Source organism: Lissotriton helveticus, chromosome 3_2 (assembly GCF_964261635.1).
Source record: "Lissotriton helveticus chromosome 3_2, aLisHel1.1, whole genome shotgun sequence".
NCBI classification, from domain to species: domain Eukaryota; kingdom Metazoa; phylum Chordata; class Amphibia; order Caudata; family Salamandridae; genus Lissotriton; species Lissotriton helveticus.
The window spans coordinates 180,835,834-180,849,635 of record NC_136062.1 but is presented as its reverse complement, the minus strand read 5'-3'; the positions used below and the strand labels follow the sequence as shown (position 1 = coordinate 180,849,635).

Genomic DNA, 13,802 nt, shown 5'->3' with positions numbered 1-13,802 from the left:
TCTACCTTTGTAGCACCTCGATCCAGTCTGACCTGCGGAGTCCCCCATGGTTCTGCCTTATCGCCTCTTTCGTTCAATCTTTATATGCAGCCCCTGATTGCCTCTCTCTGTAATAGCTCAGTTACCATCTTTAATTACGCGGATGACCTCCAGCTGGTTTTTAATCTTGAATCCACCCCCACATCCTGCGCTAATTTTCAAACTACCGTGCTCTCCATTAGCGAGTGGATGTACCAAAGCCAGCCGAAGTTAAATCCCGATAAAACTGAACTTGTATTAACCAGGGAACTCGCTAACCCCTGGAATGCCAGTTTCTGGCCATCCTCTCTGGGCACCCCCCCTTCCAGCTGACTCTGTGAAGAGTCTTGGCGTTATCATTTGCAAAGACCTCTCAATGAAACCTCAGATTAGCGCTGTCACCTCGGCCTGCTTCTTCCATCTTCGCAGGATCTGTAAAATCTGTAGGTTTCTGTCTACGGAGGCTCTGACGCTGGTCATCATAGCCTTGATTACATCTCGCATTGACTACGCCAACGCTCTTTACGCTGGCATTCCTGCCTACCAGTTGCGCCGCTTGCAACTCGTGCAAAATCAGGCAGCCAGGTTAATATTCTGTCAGCCAAAACATCTACACATCTCCCCGCTACTAAAGAAACTCCACTGGCTGCCGGTTGCCAATCGGTGTATCTTTAAACTCGGCTGTACCATTTTCAAGGCGCTACATGCTCAAGGTCCTGCTTTTGTTGCTTCTAGAATTTGCCGGTACATTCCTTCCCGTGATTTGTGTTCCTCCCATCACAACCTCCTCACCACTCCAGCAGTTAAACGCAAAAAACATGGTGGCCTCTGATTTGCGTTTTTGGCTCCTAGACTGTAGAATTCACTTCCGAGCGAAATCAGATCCTCTCCCAGTTTTCATCTCTATAGATGTTCACTTAAAACTCATCTCTTCCGGCAGGCCTTTGTGTAAGTCCGCAACCTTTTCCCTGTTGTCTCTAGCGCCATGAAACCGCTTGGTGTCCTTGCGCTGAATAAGTACTTTTAACATAACATAACCTACGTTGGACAGGAATGTTCGCTTATGCATTTCCTCCATTCCCTCTGATATCGAGAGTACTTTGCAAAATGAAATCAGTGTCATGCCACTTAATCCTGATAGCCCCAGCTTGGCCGAGGCAAGCTTGGTTCTCGGAGCTTCTCCATCTTTCAATAGCTCCCAGGATTCAGTTTCTGATATCACAGGATCTGATTTCTATGAACAAAGGACAAATTCCCCACCCAAAATTGACATCGCTGAATTTATCAGCATGGAACCTCACGAACATGAATTCCGATCTAAACATCTCTCAGGAATGCCGGGGCTTACTGTCCCAATCTAGGGCAATTTCAACAAACAGAACATATACAGCAAAATGGAAGAGATTTTGCCAGTGGTGTGCATCTCAGGCTTTACACCCCTTCACGGCCTCTCCGGAACAAATTCTGCCATATCTTCTCCATTTATCTAAAGAAGGACTTTTTCATGTGTCCTTAAAAGTACACTTGGCAGCAATTTCAAGATATAGAAGAGTTCCAAATCAACCATCGCTCTGGTCGCAAAGAGTAGTTAAAGAATTTCTCAAAGACTTTTTAGAGTGTTTACTCCGATTCAACATCCTCTGGTCCCTTGGCACCTTAATATGGTTCTATCACAACTCATGAAGCCTCCATTCGAACCGGTGCACAAAGCAGATTTACAGTTCATTTCGTGGAAGACCGCTTTTCTATTGGACTTCACATCTGCAAGGAGTTAGCGAGATTCAAGCTTTCTCAATTGCAAAACCATTCCTTCAGTTTCGACAAGACAAAGTAATACGGAGGACAAACCCAAAATTCATTCCTAAGGTTCCTACAATCTTTCATCTAAATTAACATGTAGTGTTACCTACATTTTTCGGAAATCCTTTGACGGAAGCGGAGAGACCCCTACACTCTCTAGAAATTAAATAATGTTTCAAGTTCTACATCGACAGAACAAAATTGTTTAGAAAAACAAAGCAGTTGTTTGTAACTTTTTCTGGACCGAGGAAAGGGCTATCTTTATCCAGATCAAGTATCTCGAGATGGATTGCATCGGCCATTCTCAAGTGTCACGAGAAGTCTGGGAAACCCCTGCGTTCCAAAGTGCAAGCTCATTCCACCAGGAAGATGGTGACCTCTACGGCCTTGTTTGCAGGAGTGTCACTTCCAGACATCTGCAGAGCAGCGACTTGGAAGAGCATACATACTTTTACTAGACACTATTGTCTAGATACTGCGTGGAAGGGGAACTCAGCAGTGGGACAAGCAGTTCTTCGATGTTTATTTCAATTAGGTATTTTTTTTTCAAACTATATGCTTCTTTGTCAAAGTATACATGTGTGTGTGTATAATATAGATAGATAGATAGAGATAGATAGATACAGATAGATAGATAGATAGAGATAGATAGATAGAGATAGATAGATAGATAGATAGATAGATAGATAGATAGAGATAGATAGATAGAGATAGATAGATAGATAGATAGATAGATAGATAGATAGATAGATATAGAGATAGATAGATAGAGATAGATATAGATAGATAGAGATAGATAGATAGATAGAGATAGATAGATAGAGATAGATAGATAGAGATAGATAGATAGAGATAGATAGATAGATAGAGATAGATGGATGGATGGATGGATGGATGGATGGATGGATGGATGGATGGATGGATGGATGGATGGATGGATAGATGGATATAGGTTTATGGGTATGTGTTTGGATTATGCACTATATTAGTCCTGTTCTGTGTATGCTGCATTTCACCTTCATGGTTAGCAGAGACTATTTATTAATACTGGATGGTGTCCAATAGTTTATACATCACAAGGTTTAGGAGCAGATCCCAGAGATCTTAGGGCTCTATCCTGGAAACGCTATGAGATATATGTACTACTTGCTACTCTGATACAAGCATGTGAATCCATGAAAGATTAAATACTGAAGAAAAAACTAGTTACCTATTCACTATGGTACTCCAGTATTCTCTTTCATAGATTCACATGCGCCCGCCCACCTCCCCGTTTCTCAGGTAGAACATTTTACCTCAGGATATATCCATGTCTCCCACTTGGGGCTGGAAATTTGAGGTAGGAGAGCTCTGTTGGAGAGTGTGATGTCAGGGCTTTCTGCTGATTGGCTGAGTTTTGGACCACACAATAAGGAGGCCTGGTTACCAAGTGATGTCATTCCCTATGGGATTTTCTGTGCAGTTTTTCTCTATGGTACTGCTATGGTCATTGTGTTACCGTGAGACTCCCACCATGACGACGGGGAAGATACAAGCATGTGAATCTATGAAAGATAATTCTGGTGAACCATAGTGTACAGGTAAGTAACTCGTTTTTTCCACTCATTGCGATTCCAACAGCTTAAAAATAATGATTAAGACCCAATTGTGGATTATGCATCATTGGGAAAAGAATCCACCGTTCAGGGAAGCGCTATTATAAGTGTCCCACCAGACATTTCACTCTTGGTCCAGGACCTCTGCTTCTGGATTTCCCGTCCATATCTCTTGCCTCCTCTCTTGACCTTCTAACCAGACTTAAGTCTGGCTCGCCGCTTGACCCATGTCCTGCTACTTGCCTTGGAAGGGTTGCGCCGGCAATTAACACCTTGCTTAACCCATTGCTCAATGCCTCCCTTACATCTGGTGAGGTACCCTCGGCCTGGAAGCACGCCCTAATTCTGCCGCTGTTAAAAAAAATCAACATCAGATCCCCTTGTACACGCGAATTATAGACCAATCTCGCTCCTTCCATCTATGGCTAAGGTGATTGAGAAACACGTGCACCTCTCTATTTCCAGCTTCATAGAGAATAACAACTTGCTACACGATTCTCAATCGGGTTTCCGTGCGAATTACAGCACGGAGACAGCCCTCTTAGAGATTACCGATGCCATTCGAGAGACTCTGGATGGAGGAGGGAAAGCTATCTTGGTCATGCTGGATCTGTCGGCGGCGTTCGACACCGTCCCCCATGCCGGTCTCCTATCAAGACTATGGGAGATCGGTTTTCGGGGGACGGTGTGGAAATGGTTTAAGTCATTTCTCACCAATCGCCGTCAAGTGGTCTGGGCACCCCCGTTCTCCGCTGAAATGCCTCTGCTGGAGGTAGGGGTTCCGCTAGGGTCCATCCTGAGCCCCCCTCCCTTTTCAATATCTATATGGCTCCTCTGGCGGAGGTAGCGGAATCTTTTGGTGCCCAGATCATATCCTATGCTGATGACACCCAGCTACTGTTCACGTGCAACAAGGGTGAAGATTTTGACAGCAATCAGATTAGGGAATGTCTGGAAGCCGTGTTTGAATGGTTCCAAAGACATAGTCTGAAATGCAACTCGGATAAGTCGGAGCTGCTCTTCTTCGCAAGTCCTCCGAACCCCGAGTGGAAGTCTTGGTGGCCGCGGGACATGTCACCGCCTGAGGATACCTCGCAAAAAGCTAAAAATCTGGGCATCTTATGCGATGTAGATCTTTCTTTTAGACCCCAGATTATAGGGTTGACTGGAAAGTGCTTCGGCATTTTGAAAATGCTGCGGAAATTCCTCCCACTTATATCCCTCCAACATAAAAAAATTATAGTCCAGGCCTTGATAGGCTCGCGTCTTGATTACGCGAACGCACTCTACCTAGGCCTCCCGAAATATCTTCTAGCTCGTTTACAGGTCGTACAAAACTCGGCCGCTAGAGCCATCTTTGGACTGCCGCGAAGGGCTCGTGCGACAGAGTTGCTTGAAAGACTTCATTGGCTTCCAATTGCCAAAAGAGTCACTTTTAACATCCTGACTCTTGCCTTTAAAGCTCTCCACCTAACTGGCCCTAAGTATCTCCGGAAGCGGATGGCTTTCTACGCTCCAAGGAGGGTCCGCACGGCAGGCCAAAGCAACTGTTCCCATCATTAAACGTGCTCGTACTGGAGGCCGCTCTTTTCGGTATTTGGCCCCGTGTTGTTGGAACGAGCTCCCTTTTGCACTGAGAACTATGTCCAATCTGCTTGCTTTTCGTAAGGACCTAAAGACGTGGCTTTTCGCCCAGTAATTCCTTTTCTGCCATCTGGAGGGCACTATTATGTAGTCCTTCTTCTTTTCTCTTTGCCAAAGCGCCGGGACACTCCCTGGAGTAGCCGCGCGCTATAGAAGAGCTTTGTAACATAACATCTTAATGAGCTTGGTTCTGAGGCTTATTGGCCTCCTGCATCCTGCTCATCAACTATGCCAAGCGACCTGTGGGGGTTCTGCAGTGGAATCTGAATTCGCAGTGGGCCAAGCACCATAGGAATCTGTCTTGATTCCATGTAGGTTTTGGATGTGACTGCACAACATTTGTAGTGGTGGCTGCTCAACCGAAATTAGACAAGTGGCAAACACTTCTCCCTTCCCCATCCAGAGCTGACTGTGGTGAAGGATGTGTCACTGCTGGGTTGGGCAAGGTCATCTGGGGAATGTGGAGATCAGAGGATTCCGGTCTTCGGCAGAAACGCAACTCACATCAATGTGTTGGAGTTCCAGGTCATTTGCCTGGCTTTGAGGGCTTATCTACCATTGCTCAATGTGAGGCTTGTACAGGTGCACATGGACGACACCACCACTGTATAGTATGCAAAACAAGCAGAGCAGAGCGGAGTCTTGAGTGGATTCCTGGGCCCTGTGCCAGAAAGTTCCATGCCTCTAGAGTTGGCTGGGGCTTCAGGGCACCCCCTGATCAAGAACCACCAGTCGGATCTTTGAATGCCAGGGCAGACTTGCTCAGCTGGCAGTATCTGATGGGATCATGAATGCCAGTTACACCACAAGATAGTATGGGGCATCTTCCAACAATGTGAAGAAACCTAGCTAGATGTTTTCTCCACTGCTGAGAACATGCAGTTAACATACGTTAACCAGCATGCTGGCTGACGAACTTTGGTGAGCCACGCCCACTGAGGGCGGAGAATTCATTAAATGGTGCTTGAAGTCGAAGGGAAGTTGTGGATGCCTCTCTGTTACTAATTCCATGATGAAGAGGAGTAGAGGCCTCGAAACGTGTCGGAAATGGCATTAAATTGATGGAGAGGGGCAGGAAAGCTGTAATGAGGTCAAACAAGCTGGAGAGCAGAAACATCGTGGTGTGCCCTCTTGAAGCGCAAGAGCGTTTTTGCTATATATCTATCTATCTATATATATCTATCTATATATATATATATATATATATGTGTGTGTGTGTGTGTATATGTGTATATATATATATATATATGTGCGTGTGTATATGTGTGTGTATATATATATATGTGTGTGTATATGTATATATGTGTGTGTATATGTATATATGTGTGTATGTGTGTGTATATATATATATATATGTGTGTGTGTGTGTGTGTGTGTATATATATATGTGTATGTGTATATATATGTGTGTATATATATGTGTGTATGTGTATATATATGTGTATGTATATATATATGTATGTGTGTATGTATATATATATATGTGTGTGTGTGTGTATGTGTATATATATATATATATATATATATATGTGTGTGTGTGTGTGTGTGTGTGTATATGTATATATATATATATGTATATATATATGTATATATATATTCTTGCAGTTGCCTAGTGTGGAAGTCATTTAACCTTGGATTGGCTCAGGGATGGATACATTTTTCAGAGGTCATTGTGCTCCACATCTTACAAATTGTATTGTGAGCATGTATACTTCTGCACATAAGGGCATTCCTGAAAAGGGTTTTCTCTCACCCTTGAAACTAGCAGGGGCTGCTTGTGCAGTGGTTGAATTATCAATGTACGATAAATGCATTGCTGAAAGGGTGCGCTTCAGATGCACATTACTCGTGTTTCCTGAGTTCTGCTTATTAATCACTCTGGCCCTCGTCCAGGCTGTGCCCAGCTTATGTTTCAACCAGTCACCATCTTGTCTACTGGTTTGCTCTGGATTTTTTTTCAATCATTGTTTGTTATATATATTTTTAAAATTGTACTAGTTAGATTTAGCTTTGGTTTACTTATTTATGAATTATGAATATATTACCCCATCCCCTATGAAGGATATTCCGAAATGCTCAGGGCAAGAAATAAAGTTCTGAGCTACTCATGTCAGTCAGTAAAGTTGGATATGACTGATGAAGGTCCACCCTACAGAGACCGGCACACTAGATCCCTATAATACTGGGTAACCCAGTGGTTTATGGCTCGTTAACGTTACTGAATTTGCATGTCCATTTCAAAACCTGACTAGTTGTTGTCTAGTAAGTTGAGCATTGTTATATATAACTTTGTATTGCATGTTTGTGAATTTCCTTTGTAACTAAATACAGAATTGATTCAATTTTTAGGTACCCTTTATCACTTTGACCTCATTCACAAACATGTTTAACTCAAATTCCACTTCAGTAAGCAATTAAATGTGGTAACAAAATCTAATTCTGACTGAAGTAATTAGCATGAGTTGTATTTCACCATCGCAAGTGAGATTTGCTCACATGGAAATTGTTTCACTGTGGGAGTTTTACTTTTTCGCGCCACACCTAAAGCGTACCCCCAAAATAGCCACGCACCCTTTCCCATTTGTGTTCTGCTAGTCTTCACTTACCATTCAAGGAAATTGGCACTTGTGTCTGCTTGGAATCCACAAACTGTCCTGATCACTTGTGACAGGTCTGACCTCTTTCTGCCTCTGTAAAAGCCTAGGAAGATGAAGCGTAAGCAGGTAGTGATTAATGGGGAAGGATTTTGAATTTTAAGGAAAGCTTTTGAAAACTCAGAGGCCATTTGGTTGTTTAATTGATGACATTGTGAGATTTCTTTCTGGCGACCTCCTGTTGACCAGCAAGCCTTGCAACTGATCTTTTGTACCAGGACCACTATTGGAAACTTGAGTGTGACGTCTGTACTTGTTAAGTTTTCAAACCGATTTCCAGGCTCTGAGCTGCAGATTCTCCATCCCACTGGGTTGCTTAGTTTTGCGCCAGGAGTCATATTGGCACTTGTGCAGAAGACCAGACATGTAAAAAAATAGGTATCTTATCCCCCCCCCCCCCCCCCCCCCCCCCCTTGATACTTCTGCTGCATTAACAGTCAACTGCACTAAGATCCAACTAACCCGAAAACCTACAGTTAGGCTGACATTGGCCAAACGGCACAATGTTGCAAAAAATAAAAATGTAGCTCCTGTTGCTGTCATTACATTTCAACGCCTATTCCTCTAGCACATCTTGGTTCACTTTGTATATCATAATTTTGCCTAGTTGTAAATAAAGTCGCATTTAGTGTTACAGCACTGAACATTCAGTTTGTGTGATGTTCATTTATTGTCATGCTACATTTGCATCTGACCCTTAATAAGTCCTAGAGAAAGCCTTGACTGCTTTACAACAACTGGAGTACTCATGGCGTATAACTTCGTTAGCCATTTGTACCTCATCGCTGTTGGTGCCATTAGTACCCATCAACCATACTGCTCAGCAACAGACTGCCAAAGGACTCGCAGGTGCCTTCCTCCAAATAATCTGTCCTTGCTACAAGATCTTTCACTGCCACGTCTGTATCCGTGTACTGTGCTTTGCCTAACTGCCTCTGACTTCAACACTTGAGCCTCTGTCCAGCTTAACAGAAGATGGCGGTTATCTGCATGTATGCTGCACAGCAATAGCCATCAAAATCTCTTAGCTTGTGCCCACCACCACAATACATTTTGGCTGCATGTAGGTGCTAGTCAGGTGTAGGCAATATTTACAAACGCTATAGTTGGTTGTGCCGTAGTTACTTTGTGTGGCCGTGTCCGATTGGCGCCATGGCATGTGTAAAATGCTCCTGCCACCCTAAAAATTATTTTACTTTAACAAAGTAGAAAAGCCACTGTATTCTCAAAGACGTCTCTGTCCTGCTGTGTCTCCTCTGCACAGCATGATCGGTTTGCTCGGATTTGCAGAGAGGTGAGGTTGTAAAAAAAAAATATTGGTCTGGCACTTGGGCTTGAGCTGGGCGGGCTTCTTAAAATATCTTTTTAATGTAAATAACGTAGAGTTTGGCTGTCTGCTTTTATGATTTTCGTTGCTATTTTGTTTTTGCTTTGCTTGCCCTTAGCACTAACAGACTAATTTGTTTCCATTGCTCTGCTTGGCTCGCCTCCGCTTGCATCCATCCCTTGGCTCGCATGCTTCCCAATGCCTGAGCAGACCGCGGCGACGGACCGCCGAGGAGCGTGGGAGAACCAGCCCCGCCGGCAGAATAACGCCTCTTATCTGACATCTCACCTGGCTGCAGACCGGCACGGGGGATCAGTCCAGGTATTCTTCCATCTAACAGTCCTGCAAGAGTATGGGAGATCAGGTCTGACTGAAGTTCTGCAATTTATTGGATGGGGTTATGCTGTGGATGGCAAGTACGAATGGAGAGACATAGGCTGTTCTAGCTGTAGGTAGTTCTCCTGGTGGCCATACTCTTTGGAATCTAAATCAGAGAGCAGGCTGCCCTGAAATTCGACTATATATATATTGGGTACTCCTTTTAGGTTACCCCGCATTTTAAGTCTGCGTGTCTGAATTGGAACTTAATGCATGTTACTGGGACGACGTTTGATAGATTTTTCGAGTCTTGACTTTATTTTAATGACTTTGTCTAATCAATCTGAATTGTAAATCCGAAGAGAGACCGATGTGTGAGTGTTTGTTTGTTTTGAGGGGAAGGTGGTGGCGATGAGGGGTGGACTAAATGGCAGCACTAATGGACTATTACATTGGCTATGAATGGAAAAGACCATCCTATACTTGAACCCAGGGGTGCACTTTAAAAATACAATTTGGGAGTGGGCAGTTAAATGTGTGCCTCATTTCTGTCAACGCAGTATTTCACCAAGTGCATATTCTTTGGTGTGCTTCACAGGGCAGTAGTTTTGTAATGGCTATCAAGCCTTGCCTCATTGCCATCCATGGCAGTGGGGATTGGAACACAATAAACTGCTTATTAGAGCGGGGCATTAATGGGACAGTAAATGGAGACCCTTTGTAGTGAGTCACAAAGTCCACTCTGTCGCAGCTCAGCACGGTTATGTTATGAGGGATCCTGCTGGAATCTGGTGGGTGACACTGGATCTCTAGAGTCTGTGCTGGCGGTCTCCCTAGGGAATGTGTGGATCCGAATGAATGCAGTCCTAAGCTTTATTAAATGGCTTGGCTTGGATTTGTGACAGGGGGTGGGATCCGTATAAGCTCAGTGTTTTTCTGTAGGGAGAGGACCCCTGTGAGTTTAAATCTAAATAAGTGGTGATTTCTATTCAAACTGTGTGAGAGGATGGACAAAGTGGCTGCAATGAAAGTAACTCCTCCAAATATTATGAACCAAAATAAAGCTGCCAAACTAATCAAATGCACTTGGGTATCTCTCAAGATTGGCAATTCGAATGGAAATAAGGCCATGTTCATACTCTTGCTCCTCAGAATAACTGCTTTCTCTTCCTAATTGATTACTGAGGATGGACTTGAGACCAGTACAATTTGTTTGTTTTTATTCTAATTTGTTGTGTTTCCTCGACTTTAAGAAAAGCCAACGATATGTATTGCTTGTATTGTGTTGCGAGTAGCATCACCAATGCTAAATGTCTTTTTTTTATTTAAAAAGTTAGACTACCCTTAAAGTCTTATGCACTGTTCTGCCCTGGCCTGCCTTCGCTCTCTTTAATTCTGCAGAGTAAATATATGTACTTGATGCTCATTTGCAGGCTGACTCCTTTCTTGGTTCCCTTGTGATTGACTGTCCTTGGCTCCCTGTGATCCTGTTTAAATTGAGCACTGAATAGTGCTGCACCTTTCTCTCCAACATATACCCCTAAATTAAACTCTTGTGTCTAGCTGGTACAAGTAGTCAGTGAGTTAAGTGTTCGCCTGAGATAGGCATTTCATGTGCAGTCATGGCGTGGAATCCGGACAGGGACAGATTGAACCATCAAACGTAGAAGGTTGCCCAAATGAGTACCTATAAGCTGGGTAATATTACCTGTTTATGGTATCATGAAACTGCAGAAGTTAGGAAGCAAGCACTATGTAGGCTTTAGGTCTTTGAAGATATTCACACATAAACTCTCTCTCTTTCTGTTGAAGCTGAAAGCCCAATCTACAAGAGTACGTTGTTGTCATCAATGATTTGTAGAGCGGTCTTCACATTGATGCCTTATGACTGCAGCCAAGTATCCAACCAAGGATTTCCGAGCGTGGGTCCTACTGCTGAGCTCGTAGCGATGGTTGTTCATCCAGGGATGATGGAGCTCATGATGTTTACATTATAATTTATGTTGTTGCATAAAATAAATACATGAAGCTCATAACTTGTTTTGTTGTATTGCTTAATATCAAAGACTGGTAAAGCAAAGATTTAGAGCTCTATTGAACACTTTTGAAAAGGGTTTGCTTTTCCGGAGTGGTATAACAAACTACTTATTCCCTCAAAGCACTTGTTTTCAATTGTTTTCTGTTTTGCATTTTTGCACTCTTAGCCAACTACAACTTGCGCCTACAAATACTATTAAGATGAGTATCAATTTCTTATTGCTTTGGACATTGTAAATCTGCTCTAATATTGGTCAGTCATCCAAATCACACACCGTTTCCATGTCTGCATCGGCCATGTTATCCTCAGACCACACTGTTCAAAGGCTGAATGCGGCTGAGGATAATGCAGACATTGCATTGCATAATTCCTAGAGTAATAAGTCCCAACATTCTTTGTTTCAATAATTTAGTTCCATAAACAGCATGGTAATTCGCTATACCATTAGGGTTGGGGGCAGATCAAAAATAAGAGGGAACAAGGACTGAAAATTAATAGGGAATGGATAAACTTGGGTGTAAAATATGAATCTAAGGAGCTGTCCCATTTTTCTTCAACATTGCCTGAACTCTGTTGCATATGTGTTCCTTTACAATGCCCATGTAGGTGGGTATTGAACACATGCTTACATGTTTTCTGCATGCCACTCATCAAGTTGAACTACATTCTTTCAAGCCCCGTAGAAATTATGTTGATTTTAAATGCAAATTATTTCTATACTTAGTGTGGGATTTTGGGCGGAGAAGCATGGTTTGGTGAAAGACCTTGCTCAACCACCACCAAATGCTAGCAATGGGATCTTTTCACAGCTGTAGAGTGAATAAGTGCTTTGTACGCAGGTGAACTCTGTGAAAGCTTTAGTAGGGTGCACAATCATATACAGTGGCGACATAGGTTTATACTTTTGATTGCTAGCTTTAGTGGGGTTCCCCAAGACATCAATGGGATGTCAGAGGATTGCACCAATCAATGAGTGTGCAAGTCTCCGGCTCAAATGAACCTAAGACTCACTGTTCTCAGTCTGTGCATTACTGTGTGCTAACTGCTGCACTAAGATGTTCTTTTAGATTACCTACGCTACACTGGTCAATACTCCCAAACCATAAAAAACTGCCCAATTAATCCATCATAGCTTTGTCCCTTCATCTTGTTTGAGTTCTTTAAAAATCCATGTTTGACTTCTTTAACAATCCATGCTGTGGTTATTAAGCCATGTCTAGGCTTCTTCTCACTTCTAAACTGCAAGGTAGTTGGATGGAAGGTGTAGTGCCTTTGTGAGAGAAATCCGGACATCTCTTGCGAAGGATTACAATAATATATGTATATACATATATTTATATATAGACATATGTATATCTATATATATTTTTTTGCCCATCAATGTACACAACATTGCATATGTTCTGTGCTTTTTGATTTAAAAACTTGTACTTGGCAGTAGCCTTATGGTGCCTCCCTAACACTTCATTCTTGTGAGGAGCACAGTGGAATTTATTTAGTACTGGTTGTTTGAGAGCACAATGTCGAAGGCTGGGCTCTGTTGAGAAAAAACATATTGGCTTATGCAGAACAGTTATTCCTCATAGGTATGTTTTATTCGTATCTGGATTCCTCGCCCCTGCCCCATGAGGAATATTAATAGTCCCAGCATGTTAGTTTGGTCAAATATTCGGAATTGTGAGAATGTCAAGATGAAGCAAATGTACTCCAAAGTAGAAGTATTTCATCACCAGTTACATTTCAGTCCCCATCCATACCCATGTTATCCCCATGGTTGTCTGAAGCAAAGCAGGAGTTCACAAATATGTTCACAAGTTACTATATTCTGGGATTTCGGACTACGGAGGACAGAAGAATTGTAGAAGCATAACCACTAACCATGAGGGATGACTTATTTTGTAAAAAAACAAAATTATATATATAATTTTTGTCAGCATTTAACATTTGTCAATCTAAGGAAGTTTCTATCCATGAAGAACTATTATTGGAGGTAAGTGTTTGTAACTTGTTCTTTCTGTTCAGCTATTAATTTTCAGAGCACTTGTGTGTTAGTAGGGTTGCATACCTTCAGTCGTATGGTATGACCAGTCACCACACACACGCACACTTTTTAGAATGCTTTACTGATAGTACTTTCTTTGTCAGTTGGCTTCCTGTAGTAAATTTAGTTAACTCCCAGCGTTTCTCGTTTCACAGGTGGTGAGTTCAACCAATGGCGAGCTGAATCCTGACGACCAAACAGGGGGACACTCCAATGCACCAATCACTGCGCAGGCCGAGGTGGAGGTGGTGGAGGAAGCAAAGTATGTTCAGTGGAGCTTTAATGCCAGTACACTGATGCATGTTTGCAGTGGTACCTTGCATGTGTGGTGTGCTGTCTTCATTTCCTTGCAGTTACTTAATGCCTT

The 13,802-nt window shown here is 42.7% G+C and overlaps 1 protein-coding gene across 5 annotated transcripts in view; it reads left to right on the top strand.

The window, feature by feature from the left end:
- CSNK1G1 (casein kinase 1 gamma 1) overlaps positions 1-13,802 on the top strand; it is a 746,303-nt gene that overhangs the window by 650,943 nt on the left and 81,558 nt on the right. For 3 of the 5 annotated variants that reach the window (XM_078684993.1, XM_078684992.1, XM_078684998.1), the window contains 2 exons: positions 9,249-9,359; positions 13,591-13,697. In XM_078684993.1, the coding sequence (XP_078541119.1) occupies positions 9,249-9,359; positions 13,591-13,697 (218 nt within the window). Of the gene's footprint in view, positions 1-9,248; positions 9,360-11,168; positions 11,327-13,590; positions 13,698-13,802 lie in introns of those variants that run through there. The other 2 variants (XM_078684995.1, XM_078684994.1) reach the window with 2 other exon arrangements.